The sequence below is a fragment of the Rhinopithecus bieti genome, unplaced genomic scaffold (genome assembly GCF_001698545.2).
Source record: "Rhinopithecus bieti isolate Rb0 unplaced genomic scaffold, ASM169854v2 scaffold_2454, whole genome shotgun sequence".
Taxonomy (NCBI): Eukaryota; Metazoa; Chordata; class Mammalia; order Primates; family Cercopithecidae; genus Rhinopithecus; species Rhinopithecus bieti.
In genome coordinates this window covers 1,080,932-1,094,451 of record NW_016803843.1, presented here as the reverse complement: position 1 = coordinate 1,094,451, position 13,520 = coordinate 1,080,932, and the positions used below count along the sequence as shown (strand labels likewise).

General features: G+C 35.1%; 2 protein-coding genes across 7 annotated transcripts in view; one reads left to right on the top strand and one right to left on the bottom strand.

Annotated features, from left to right (window-relative positions):
- STX19 (syntaxin 19) overlaps window positions 1–1,876 on the bottom strand; it is a 16,634-nt gene extending 14,758 nt beyond the window's left edge. Inside the window, exon 1 of one of the 2 annotated variants that reach the window (XM_017855184.1) lies at window positions 930–1,876. In XM_017855184.1, coding sequence (XP_017710673.1) covers window positions 930–1,009 — 80 coding nt within the window. In that variant the 5' untranslated portion in view covers window positions 1,010–1,876. The remainder of the gene's footprint in view (window positions 1–929) is intronic. The other variant, XM_017855193.1, reaches the window with a different exon arrangement.
- Window positions 1–13,520, top strand: part of ARL13B (ARF like GTPase 13B) — a 75,233-nt gene that overhangs the window by 48,787 nt on the left and 12,926 nt on the right. For all 5 annotated transcript variants that reach the window (XM_017855155.1, XM_017855173.1, XM_017855163.1 and 2 more), the window contains 3 exons: window positions 7,861–7,966; window positions 9,097–9,299; window positions 12,016–12,124. In XM_017855155.1, the coding sequence (XP_017710644.1) occupies window positions 7,861–7,966; window positions 9,097–9,299; window positions 12,016–12,124 (418 nt within the window). The remainder of the gene's footprint in view (window positions 1–7,860; window positions 7,967–9,096; window positions 9,300–12,015; window positions 12,125–13,520) is intronic.

Here is a 13,520-nt window from a genome sequence, read left to right as displayed (position 1 = left end):
ATTTTATTTAAATATAAGACTTGTATAATTTTGAACTTTTATCTGATTCAAGTAACCTGTACATACATAAAATGATTTTTATATTGCATTTAAAACTGCATAGCTATGAAGATAATGTGTTCTAGGTATTATATGGCCAATTCTCAAGTCCACCTTTAAAATACATATAAAAGTCATTATTATTTTGATTTGAAATGGAATATTTATTAAATTCTAACATAGTAACAATTATAACTTTGAAAGTATCTAACCTATCTACATATGTTGTATTTAAATGATGCTGATTTAAATTTTTCAAGCCATCAATTAAATGGTAACCCTTATGTTAAATGGTGTAACTTAAGTATTTGTAATGTACTAGTTGAAATATTATAAAGGTTAGTAAGTACTTCGATATTTTATGGTAGCCCTTTCACAAGATTATTTTCCAATTTTTTAAATTTTAGAAGAGTCTAGTAAACAACAGTGAAGCAATTAAGACCATTATAGCAAATTATCTTAGATTTTTAAGGTTATATGTATGTGTCAAATTTGGGTATAAGCTGCTTTTCAGAGTTAAATATAAAATGTTCTCTGAAGTAAGCACATTCATAGTGTCTATAAAAGAAATAATTTTAGATTTGTTTTACATCTGACTTTCTAGTATTTCTAAAATGAGAGCTTACTTTTAAAAGACTTAAAAAATTTTTTCTTTCCTCTGAAGTTGATTTTTATTATAGTAGTCTATTTTCAAGAGCTTTATACCCAGATCCCAGTCAGCATGTCAGTAATATATGTGAACAAATCAGCTACCAGTACCCCTGTCCAAATCTGAGTAAAACAAGTAACCCTCATTATTTGTTGAGCGATTTTTAAAAGTACCAGTATAACCAGATTTCAGTCTATGGATACCTCATATTAAAAGGTACAAAAAAGAGTCGTTTATTTACCTTTCTGTCTTCTTCCTTTTGTTGGTTTTCCACCTGCCGTGTTGGAGTCCTGCCTTTGAGAGAAAATCTGAACATCTCATGTAATGTTTTGAGCAATTTATCTAAATCTCTATCTTACAGGGCACAGGCTAATTTCTGTATAGTTTCCATGTTGTTAATTGAAAGTCAAATAATGAAGTCAAATAAGAGATAAAGTTGTACTTTTGCTGTTAATAGCAAGTGAAAATAGATTGCTTACTTCACACCTGGAGAATCCGGTTCTGCCTGTTAGATGCCTGTTCTTTAGATTAAAGGAAGATCATTTTCATTGGAGCTAGTTGGTAACAGGAAGTCCTCGTTAAACTGCCTACGTAGAGTATTTGGCATTGGATCTGCAAATTTAGTCCTACGTTATATATGTAATATATTATTCTAAGAAAAGGGATTTGTATTTAAACAAAGGTTACTTTCTTTTCTATAGATATCAAAACTTACTAAAAATATAGAATTAAATAGGAATGAAAAGAAGCTTGGTGTAAAGGCTTTTTTTGTTCCATTTACTTTAAAATGGTTGAAATCTGTCCTATTTTAGGAAGTCCCATAAGAGCTTAGCTCATAAAATCATAGAATTTCAGAAGGGGAACATCCAGGAAAGAGCTCATGTCTGTAAACCATTCATCCCACTTTACTTTTAATTTTTTTTTTTTTTACTTTTTATTATGCCTGCTGTTTTTATTTTAAAATAAATTTTATATAGAACTAAAGTTATCCAGCAATATATGTTAAATCATTTATTTTGTCAATATCACAACTCAAAATTAATTTATACCAGAGGAAAATGTTTATAGGAAGAATTAGAAGTGAAAATCTCTCTTGTACTATCAAATTTCAGATCCATTTTTTCTACCTGACTTGTTACTGTTTGAGGGCAAGAAGGACATTCCTGTATCTATCAAAATCATATATATACACACATTTTTTTTTTTTTTTTTTTTTTTTTTTTTTTTTGAGAAGGAGTCTCATTTCTTGTAGCCCAGGCTGGAGTGCAGTGGTATGATCTTGACTCACTGCAACCTCCGCCTCCTGGGTTCAAGCAATTCTGCTGCCTGAGGCCCCTGAGTAGCTGGGATTACAGGCGCCTGCCACCACGCCCAGCTAATTTTTTTGTAGAAATGGGGTTTCACCATGTTTGCCAGGCTGGTCTCGAACTCCTGACCTCAGGTGATCCACCTGCCTCAGCCTCCCAAAGTTCTGGGATTATAGATGGAGCCACCACACCTGGGCAATCACATTTATATTTATTCTTTGTTTTAATAGTTCTACTTCCTGGAATCTGTACTCAAAATAAGAAATAACTCCTTTGCACACTTACTTTTTATAGCACTCTTTGTAAAAACAATACACAGGAAACACAAAAGTCCTTCAGCATAGAACTGGCTGAGTAAATGATGAAACATTCAAAGGGAAACATTTTGCAATTATAAAAAATAATGAAGATTTTGTTATACTGCTTCAGGGTACTTTCAAAATTTACTTTTCTTTTAAAAAAAGCATGCTGCGTAAGAATATATATATGTAATATGCTAACTTTTAGGAAGAAAGGAAGGGTATATATAAATATTGTATATATACACAAATACATAAACAGTCAATAGCATTGAATATGCATAGTGCCCAAATTATGGTCCTTAAAATACCATTTTCTCCATATGCTTGTTTATATTTTCAAAAAGAAATAATGGGAAGATGAACTAAACACGAATGAAAATGGTTACCTATAGGAGAAGGGAAGGAAAAGGCAAAGAGATGGCAAATAGTTCTTCTGATTGTACCTGGTTTTTATAATTCTGAATTTAGAACCATATAATTTTTTTTTATTTTTATTTTTTGAGACAGGGTCTCACTCTGTCACCCAGGCTGGAGTGCAGTGGCACAATCTCAGTGGCACAATCTCGTCTCACTGCAACCTCTGCCTTCTGGGTTCAAGAAATTCTCATGCCTCAGCCTCCCGAGTAGCTGGGATTACAGGTGCGCACCACCACGCCTGGCTCATTTTTTTTATTTTTTTTCTCTCTCCTGTATTTTCAGTAAAGACAGGGTTTCACCATGTTGGCCAAGCTGGTCTCGAACCCCTGACAAATGATCCACCCACCTCGGCCTCCCAAAAGTGCTGAGATTACAGGCGTGAGCCACAACACCTGGACAATATAAATATTTTAGAAATTAAATCTTAAAACAAATACACAAACTATCTGTAAAATGCAAAAGCACCTAGAAAGAAATGAACCTAGGTGTATATCTAGGTGATGGCAAAACTACACAGAGAAGTATTGTTTTAAGTAATTTTAAAGCAGTATTATTGACTCTACATCTCTAGTGGGATATAGCATAGAGACAAAAATAACCACAAAGATATGTTAACCTGCACTTAGTAGTCTTATATTTAGCAAAAATATTGATATTATTATGTTGAAATTCCTATATATAGTTGGATAAAACAAATAATATTATTAGAAACTAGTTTTCAGCATAAGTAAAAAGAGATACAAATAAGATCTAAGGCTGGGCACAGTGGCTCATGCTTGTAATCCCAGTATTTTAGGAGGCTGAGGCAGGAGGATTGTTTGAGCTTAGGAGTTTGAGACCAGACTGGGGAACATAGTGAAACCCCATCTCTGCTAAAACAAACAAACAAACAAACAAACAAAAAAACACATTCAAACACTAGCTGGGCATAGTGGTATGCGCCTGTAGTCCCAGCTACTTGGGAGGCTGAGGTGGGAGGATGGCTCGAGCCTGGGAGGTAGAGGCTGACATCACACCTCTGCACTTCAGCCTGGGCAACAGAGTGAGACCCTGTCTCAAAGAAATAAACAAAAACAAGATTTAAGAAGCTCAGTAAAACTTGGTAGTTGATTTGAAATGAAAAAAATCAGCATGAATGCATGAATAGATTTTTTTTCTATTTCCTAGCTTTGTGCACTGAGAGGGCCTAGAAGCAGTAGTAAGTCAATAGCCAATGTATATCTATAACTCCTAGGTTTTGGTCTTTAAAATGCCATTTTCCACTGAAAAGATCAAGACTTCTTAGGGAAATAGATGATTGCAAGTCTGGAACCTTGTTTGATAGTGGAACACAAAGAAGCTATCAAAGACTGTTGGAGTTGTACCAAAAGGGTCCAAGAGCCGACCTGAAGGGGACTCCCACTGCCTCAAAATGGGTACCTTTGAGCCTTAAAAAGAGCAATAACTGAAACAAATTAGTTCATAATGATGCCTCTCAAAATGAGAAAAGCACCAAAAAGCCCAAATAGCCAAAGCAGCCCTAAGCAAAAAGAACAAAGCTGGAGGCATCATCTGATCTGACTTTAAATTATACTACAAGGTTACTGTAACCAAAGTAGCATGGTACTGGTGTAAAAATATATGAATAGATCAGTGGAAAAGAATAGAGAATCCAGATGATGGGTACAATGATGCTGGGAAAAGTGCATTGCCATATGCAGGAGAATGAAACTGGAATCCTGGCTCCCACCATCTATAAAAATTAACTCAGGTGGATTAAAGACTTACGGGTAGGACCTGAAAAATACTAGAAGAAAACTTTGATGAAACTCTTCTGGACATTGGTCTAGGCAAAGAATTCATGACTAAGACCTCAAAAGCAAAAGCAACAAAACTAGGAATAGACAAATGGGACTTAATTATTAAGCAAAAACTTCTGCACAGCAAAAGAAGTAATCAACGGAGCAAACAGCCTGCAGAATGAGGGAAAATATTTGCAAATTATTCATCCTAGAGGGGACTAATATCGAAAATTTACAAAGAAATCAACAACAACAACACAAAACAAAAAACCCCATTAAAAATGTGCAAAAGACATGAATAGTCATTTTTCAAAAGAAGACACACAGATGGCCAAGAAGCATATGAAAAAATGCTCAATATCCCTAATCATCAGAGAAATGCAGATTAAAACCACAATGAAATACCATCTCACACCATTCAGAAGTTTTAGCTGTTACGAAAAAGTTAAAAAATAGCAGATGTTCGCGAGATGTTCCTGTAGAAAAGGGAATGCTTATACATTCTTGGAATGTAAATTAGTACAATCACTATGGAAAACAATACGGAGTTTGTTTTTTTTTTTTTTTTTTGAGACAGAGTCTCGCTCTGTCTCTCAGGCTGGAGTGCGGTGGTGTGATCTCGGCTCACTGCAAGCTCCGCCTCCCAGGTTCACGCCATTCTCCTGCCTCAGCCTCCCGAGTAGCCCGGACTACAGGCGCCCGCCACCACGCCTGGCTAATTTTTTGTGTTTTTAGTAGAGACAGGGTTTCACCGTGTTAGCCAGGATGGTCTCGCTCTCCTGACCTTGTGATCCGCCCACCTCGGCCTCCCGAAGTGCTGGGATTACAGGCGTAAACCACCGACCCCCGGCCAGTATGGAGATTTCTTAAAGAACTAAAAAAAGAACTACCATTCAGTCTTGCAGCCTCACTACCTGGTACCTATCCAAAGGAAAAGAAATTATTATACAAGAAAAGATATCTGAACTCAGATGTTTATCACAGCATTATTCACAGTAGCAAAGATACGAAGTCAACCTAAATGTCCTTCCATGGATGATTAAAGAAAATGTGTGTATGTGTGTTTTGTACATACATACAATGGAATACTACTCAACTATTTAAAAAACATGTTTTTTCAGCAACGTGGATGGAGCTGGAGGTCATTTTTTGAAGTGAAATAATTCAGAAACAGTTAAATATAGCATGTTCTCACGTATAAGTGGAAGTTAAATAATGTGTGCACATTGACATGGAGTGTGGATTAATAGACATTGGAGACTTAGACGGGTGGGAGGGTGGAAGGGGAGTTAGAGATGAGAAATTAATGTCTACAATGTACATTATTAAGCTTATGGTTACACTGAAAGCCCAGACCTCACCACTATGCAATATAGCACCACTATGCAATACGTTTACATAACAAAACTGCACTAGTAATCCTTAAATTTATAGGATTTTTTTTTTTTAATCAACCTGATCACCTTCGGAGGTTGCTGTGCCATCAATGCATTATTTTGGCAATTAGGAAATAAGGGCAAGGGATCAAACGTTTATCTTGACTTTGTGAGTTTTAAGAGTCAACCAAGTAGTTGGTGAAAGCTTTTTTTTTTGCAGGAATCCTGCTAGTAAATGCGGAAGGAATATGGAACTAGAAAAGTTACTGTTTCATAAACTTTGGTAAAATAATAGAATTAAGTAAAGGTCATCAATGGCTGCTAAAATCATTAAGTGAAAGATTAATCAAGAACTTTATTTTGGATGGATCAGGCTAAATGTAAATCCAATAATTTTATACCACTAAAACAGGACATTATATAAAAGTGATATTATATGCCTCCCTGAATACAAGCACCACCTACGAAATATGCTTGCCAAAAAGATTTCATCTGAAACTCATCCAGCTTCTTACCACCAGATAAGGGAAATATAGGATAGGCATGTTAAATAAGTGTATAAGGAAGGTATTAGCCAAATCCCAAATATGGGAAATTCTAAAGAAAAATTACAAATAAATATCATGGGAGGGAAAGAGTTGTGGGGACGGTAGCGGGGAGGGCAGGTGTAATACGGATTCAAAAAGAGGTAAGTGATAAGTAATGTATATTGGCTCTGAATTTAAACATAACGCTTGTAAAATGATACTGGAGAATATTGAGTAAATCAAGTAGTATTGAAGACTTACTGTTAATTTTGTTAGGTGTAATAGTGGTATCATGGTAATAATGATTTTTTAATATCTGGGTGAAGTAATGTGACTCAGGCAGCAAAACAGAAGGTATGTAGATTTAATGGTAATTTGGGAAATCCAAAAAAGAAGTTATATAGATAAGCAAGAACGACAGAGTTTGGATAATTTCTAAGGGGTTCGTCTTAGTCTATGTACTTAATTTTTTTTTTTTTTTAACTTAAAGAGTCTGTCAAACTTTGAGCAAGGCAGTATTTTATTAAACTTTTAAGTCTGTGTTTTATAATTAAATAGTGGTATATTGTGGTAAATCCTGTTTTTCTGTAGAATATTTTGTTTTTTCATTTTGTCGGTGTCCAGTTTGTCTCTAATTGAGTACAATTTTTTTTTTTTTAATTCCCAGTGCTTTGCCAAGTCAATTAGAAGTGGCCTTGGGTCTTCAGTAAATTGTACATTTATGTGGATACATTCACACATTATAATTGTAGATAAGCTCGAATATTACAAATTCAGAATAAATATTTGGGCATTTAAAACATTACGGTTTGTATTTTAAGAAGGTAAGAATATAATTTATAGATGTGACCTGGGGAAATCAGTCCTCTTCCTTTTCTGTTTTGTAGCTTTATTGTTGGCATATTGATCTGTTGTTTGTTTTCTTGACACTTCTCTTTATTTGATTTTCCTTTTATAGGCCACTAGTTACAAACTGTTTTAGCAATAATAAAGGAAAAATGACAAAATTGGTACTAAAACATTTTAAGAAACTAGTGTGTTCTGTAATCAGTGGATTTAAAACTTGGGAATCAAAGAATGTGGTCAGGCCAGGCATGGTGGCTGACTTCTGTAATCCCAGCACTTTGAGAGACTGAAGTTGGCAGATCACTTGAGGTCAAGAGTTCAAGACCAGCCTGGCCAAAATGGCGAAACCCAGTTTCTACTAAAAACACAAAAAATTAGCCACGCGTGGTGGCACACACCTGTAGTCCCAACTACTCTGGAGGCTGAGATAGGAGAATCACTTGAACCTGGGGGGCGGAGGTTGCAGTGAGCTAAGATTGCACCTCTGTACTCCAGCCTGGGTAACAGAGTGAGACTCAGTCTCAAAAAAAAAAAAAAGAAGAATGTGGTCAGAATATCTTTAAGTTTCCATCCAATTATGTATATGCTGCATAAAAGTACTTTATTTATCTTTTAGGTTGGCAAACAAACAAGATAAAGAAGGAGCATTAGGAGAAGCTGATGTCATTGAATGTCTATCTCTGGAAAAATTGGTCAATGAGCACAAGTGCCTGTGTCAGATAGTAAGGTTTTTTTTTTTAATTTTAACTTTTGTCCTTTCAAATAGGTTCAGTATAACTTGGTTTTATAAAAGTGATAGCAGTTAAAAGGCAATCTTTTCAAAGAATTTTTTGTAACCTATGAAATCACACTCCCACTTTTCTGTTGATATAACTTAACACCATAATATTTGTTGTCTGTTTCATTGTCATTTCCATGAACCATCTCTCCATGATTTCAAGGAGCTTCCCATTTGCATTTTAAGATATTGCTGATAGGATCTGTGCACTGTGCCAACACATCATAGTATGACATTTGTAATGGGAAAGAAAAGTGTAAATATAACATTTAAACATATGAGAGATTCATAATTAATTTTGAAAAATTATATTGCTGGGCATAGTGGCTCATGCCTATAATCCCAGCACTTTGGGAGGCTGAAGGAGGCAGATTGCTTGAGCCCAGGAGTTTCGGACCAGCCCTAGGCAACATAGTGAGACCCTAGCTCTACAAAAAATGCAAAAACTAGCTGGGTGTGGTGGTGTGTGCCTGTAGTCCCAGCTACTTGAGGGGGCTGAGGTGGGAAGACCACTGAAGCCTGGGAGGTTGAGGCTGCAGTGAGTTCTAATCCAGCCACTGAACTCCAGCTTGGGCCACAGAATGAGACACTGTCTCTAAAAAACAGAAAAAGAAAAGATAAATCATATCAGGAGAGATGTCATACAGTCGTAAGGAAGATCGACAGTGGATTTAATAATTTATTTTGGTTTCAAAAAACATTAGCCTGTCAATCTTATGGATGTTTACTGCTGTAGATTTTAGTATAAGGAATTAAAACTTCCTGGAATTTTTAATAAATAGAGGTGTTTTTTATGGCAATTAAATTTTTTCTTCTAATGTTGTAAGTGGCACTATCACCCTCTTTATAATATCTCACATAGTGTACAGATGTTATCTGTAAAATATTTTAAGTCCTATATACTAATGTTAATAATCATTGCAATGCTATGTTTTGGAAGTTAAATAAGCAGATGCTTCATATCATTAACTTAAATAGCTTAATTTTGATTTGCCATTAATTATACTTAATGGTTTATGAATAGATTTGTGTGGAGACCTTTTAATCTTTTAGTCAAATAAATTTCTGTTTTAGGAACCATGTTCAGCAATCTCGGGGTATGGAAAGAAAATTGACAAGTCCATTAAAAAAGGCCTTTTTTGGCTGCTACATGTTATTGCAAGAGACTTTGATGCCTTAAATGAACGCATCCAAAAAGATACAACAGAACAGCGTGCTCTTGAGGAACAAGAGAAACAAGAAAGAGCTGAACGGGTGCGAAAATTACGAGAAGAAAGGTAAGTAGATTAATTTCGCACCACGGTGCATTTGAAGAATCAAAAACATAAGAATCTGATGAATTAGTTGTTAGTTTTATCTGTTCAGTTTCTCCTTTCTATATGAAGGAAGACACTAGGTAAATTTTGTATTTCTATGGATCTTTTTCTATACAAGTTTGGGTGATAGATTCCTAATTTTTCTGGAGATTGTATGGTAGTTAAATTTACTCCTTATGTAACCATTGCCTTCCAGAGTTTTGAATTTTTATCTCTGATTTCTTATGGGTATCTTTAGTGCAGTGGTTCTCAATGCACAGGGTAGTTTTTAACATTTGGCAGTGTCTGGAGACATTTTCAGTTTTCACCACTAGGGGGAGGGGTGGAGTACTACTCGGCTATTGGGTAGAGGCCAGGGATGCAGCTGAACGACCTATGACAAACAGGACAGTCTCCCACAACAAAGAATTATCAGGCTTAATATGTCAATAACGTTGAGACTGAGGAACCTTTTTAGTTTCAGCAAGGATAGAAGGTGAGCTGATAGAGGATCATTCAACTCAAGCAAAATCTGATCCAAAGTTGCTTTCCATCTGGCCTTCTGTGTAGATTAACATAATTGTAGCCCAGTGGGCAAGAACCTACTACCCTTGGTGACCCCATTATGAGGAGCTTTCTTATACTGTGAAGGCAACCCTCTGATAACTGATATTTTTCATTTAATTCATCAATAGGACTTAAAGAAATATTTATAGAAATGACTCTCTATCCCCAAGTGCTCAATAATATGAACATGTCATTCATCAGGGATCTCTTTATATAAAAAACAGATTAGAGTGAATGATTTTGGCAGCTGTTGATACAAGGTTTTAGTTCCTGTGAGAATCTGTTTTTTTCTTAGTATCTATTTTATCATATAAAGCTCAGTACAACCAGTCATGCCATGTAAGTATACCTTTTATATATAATTATAAAAATTAAAATATATGGCCCCATACTTATGTGAAAAACTCTTCCTCCCCATAAGAAATAAAAATAGATAAGCAACAAAAAAATTGAGTTGGATAAAGAAATCTAAATGTTTAGTAACTTTATTAAATGTTTTTGCCTTTCCATAATGATATTCTAGAACATGTTTGGCAAAGGCTTTTTCCAGTGACTCTTACCCTTATCTTTCTTTCTTTTCTCCTTATCCATGCAAGTTGTGGTCCCTGAGAACCTCTCCTCGCCTTGAGGAGAACCTCTCCTGTTGAGCCCAGTATTTCCATATAAAAAGTAAAATGAACATTCCGGAGACGGTGTGATGAAAACAACCTTTTACTTCACTAAATCCAATCTAATTGGTTCAGATAGTCATTTGTAGTGTTTGAAAAACAGTAACACATGCCAAGTAAAAATAATATATTAATACTGTATTCCTGAATTTGCTTACTAATGAATAACATTGATAACAATGACTATCTTGTGAGAAAATTCATTCACAGAGTGGTCTCACATATATTACTTTATCTGACCCTTGCAAATCTCCAAATCTTGGCTTCCTAGGTTCATAATAAAAGGATATGTATTTCCATCTACAACACAGCTAGTAAATATTATGGTAATGAACATTTACATTGCTATACCATACTTACAGTCCAGTTAAAAATCCACAATATTTATATTTCTTTTTTTTTTTTTGGTCTTTGGCTGCTCATCTTTTTTTTTTTTTTTTTTGAGACGGAATTTTGCTTTTGTTGCCCAGGCTGGAGTGCAACAGCACAATCTCAGTCTACTGCAACCTCCATCTCCTGGGTTCAAGCGATTCTCCGGCCTCAGCCTCCCGAGTAATTGGGATAACAGGCATGTGCCACCACACCCAGCTAATTTTGTATTTTCAGTTAAGACAGGGTTTCACCATGTCAATTAGGCTGGTCTCAAACTCCTGACCTCGTGATCCACCCGCCTCAGCCTCCCAAAGTGCTGGGATTACAGGCGTGAGCCATGGCGCCTGGCTAGCTGCTCATCTTAATAACATTACTCATCATATATGTAACAACATTAACTATAAATCACAGAGATAGTAAATGTTCAGTGGTAACTAATATGGAAGTACTTATTTAATCTGAATGATACATACAGTAACTTATTTTTATAGCCACTCAACACTACTATGGAAGTTATCTAGTTCAAATATGATATACAACTTGATAAAATATTTTATATTACTACTCTGTCATATACTTCTATAGAATCAAACTATAGATATTCTAGTCTTTTATCCTTTTATACTAAACAAGAAACATGTTTATGCAGAAGTAAAAACATAGGTTGAGTTGAAGGAATGTTTTCCTAGTTTTATAAAGAAGACTTGGCCCTTAAGAAAAGAGTTAATAAGAATAATTACTATTTGTTAACACCAGTAAAGAGGACAGCATTGATTTTGGAGGGTAATTAATAAGTTGATCAGTAATACCCTTGGCACATGGAAGAATAATTGCATTGTTGATATTAAGAAGTCGGTCATAAGAAATGTCATTTTTATCAGCATTTTAAAAAATTGAGGTGATTAGTCTTTACATAGTGGGGAAGAAGCCTCTTGCCTGCATAAGGATTTTTGAAATGCTCTCAGTAATTGAAAACCGTGTCTAGATATTTGAATTACTACATGTAATAGCCTTATACCTATTGCAGTTTTTTTAAACATGGTTCAGCCCTTTCTCAAAGGTAATTTCAATTATTTTTCCTCAAACAATAGAAAACAAAATGAACAAGAGCAGGCTGAACTCGATGGAACCGGTAGTCTGGCTGAATTGGACCCAGAACCAACGAATCCTTTCCAGCCAATAGCATCTGTAATCATTGAGGTATGAATGATGGCAAATGTAATTTTTGTATCTTAAGTTGTAAGTTGGAACTTGGAAAAGAAGATGGAAAGTTGGGAAAGGAGGCAGGGAAACAGAAGTGTTTCTTCAGAGAGATTATTTCTATAAGAAATTGGAGATGAGAGACTGATGAAAGGTTTACTGCTTTGTCTTACTCTTCAATTACCTTTGAATCTAGTGTAAAAGGGGGAATATGACTTCAGAATTAAATGACAATAAATAAAAGTTGACTGTAGCAATTATTGTAGTTGCTGTGTTGATAAATCTATTTTGTCATTTATTTCATATAGTAATAATATATTTACTCTTATTTACATTTTCTGTGTTTCTGTATTGCTGTACTGCCCATTTGTAATATTTATTTAGAATGCATTAGAGTACATAAACAATTTTCTGTTTTTCCAGGATACTTAAGGATGTTTGAAACTGCAATAAATTCTCCTATATCTGAACATCATTTATTTCCATTTTAAATCAGAAATTTTACCAACATTAATTTGTAGATTTTAATTATGAAGAAGTTAAGGGGTTGTGTGTATGTGCGTATGTGTATCTGTGTCTTTGTTTTCATTTTCTGCTCGTGTCCAGAGTTTGCATTGGCTCTGCTTTTAAGGCTGGCAGCAGCCGTGCCTCTTCTGAGGCAGTGCTTCCTAAACCTTAGGCTGACGTCCTGGTCCTGCCTGTGTATTCCCCATTCCTCTTCCTCTGTCACTACCTCCTTCCACACAGGTGCTCATCTGGAAAGGTGGATGATTGTTTAAATTTCCTTGGGGCTGCTACTGAGGAGGGAGGCAGCTCCGCAGGTAAGAAGATGATTGGATAGTTTTGGTATTGCTTTATTTTGCAAAATAGTTGGTAATATGAGACATTTGTTTTTAAGTTGCTTGGATACCAGGAGGTTTAATTGTATTCAATCTTTCATTAACCTCATTGCATTCACCCTAAATATGTGCTTTTCTAATTATAGTAAGACCATCTTAATAGCATGAGCTATTGTTTTGTCTCCATTCTATCAGATATTATATTTGTCAAGTTTTGTTTTATGTTCTTTTAAAAATATTGAGAGAGGTCAAGTTGTGCTTTTTACTTTGAAACATCAATTATTCTCTGTGTATAATAAGGCTTGCTTTATAAAGAATGGCTAATTATTTTATAGTACCATGGGTGTAAATTATGTAGAAGGCTCTAGTGCTTCTCCCAGCACCGTATTTTCCACAATGTATAGAAGTGAATAATAGTGGTGTACGACATAGTATATCACATACAGGAAGTTCCCAAATTAGTAAGTGGCATGGGGAAAGTACACTTATGCTTTGAAACTATAATAATTTCAAGAAGATGGCCAGTAAAGAAATAAAACAAATTAGCTATATATATA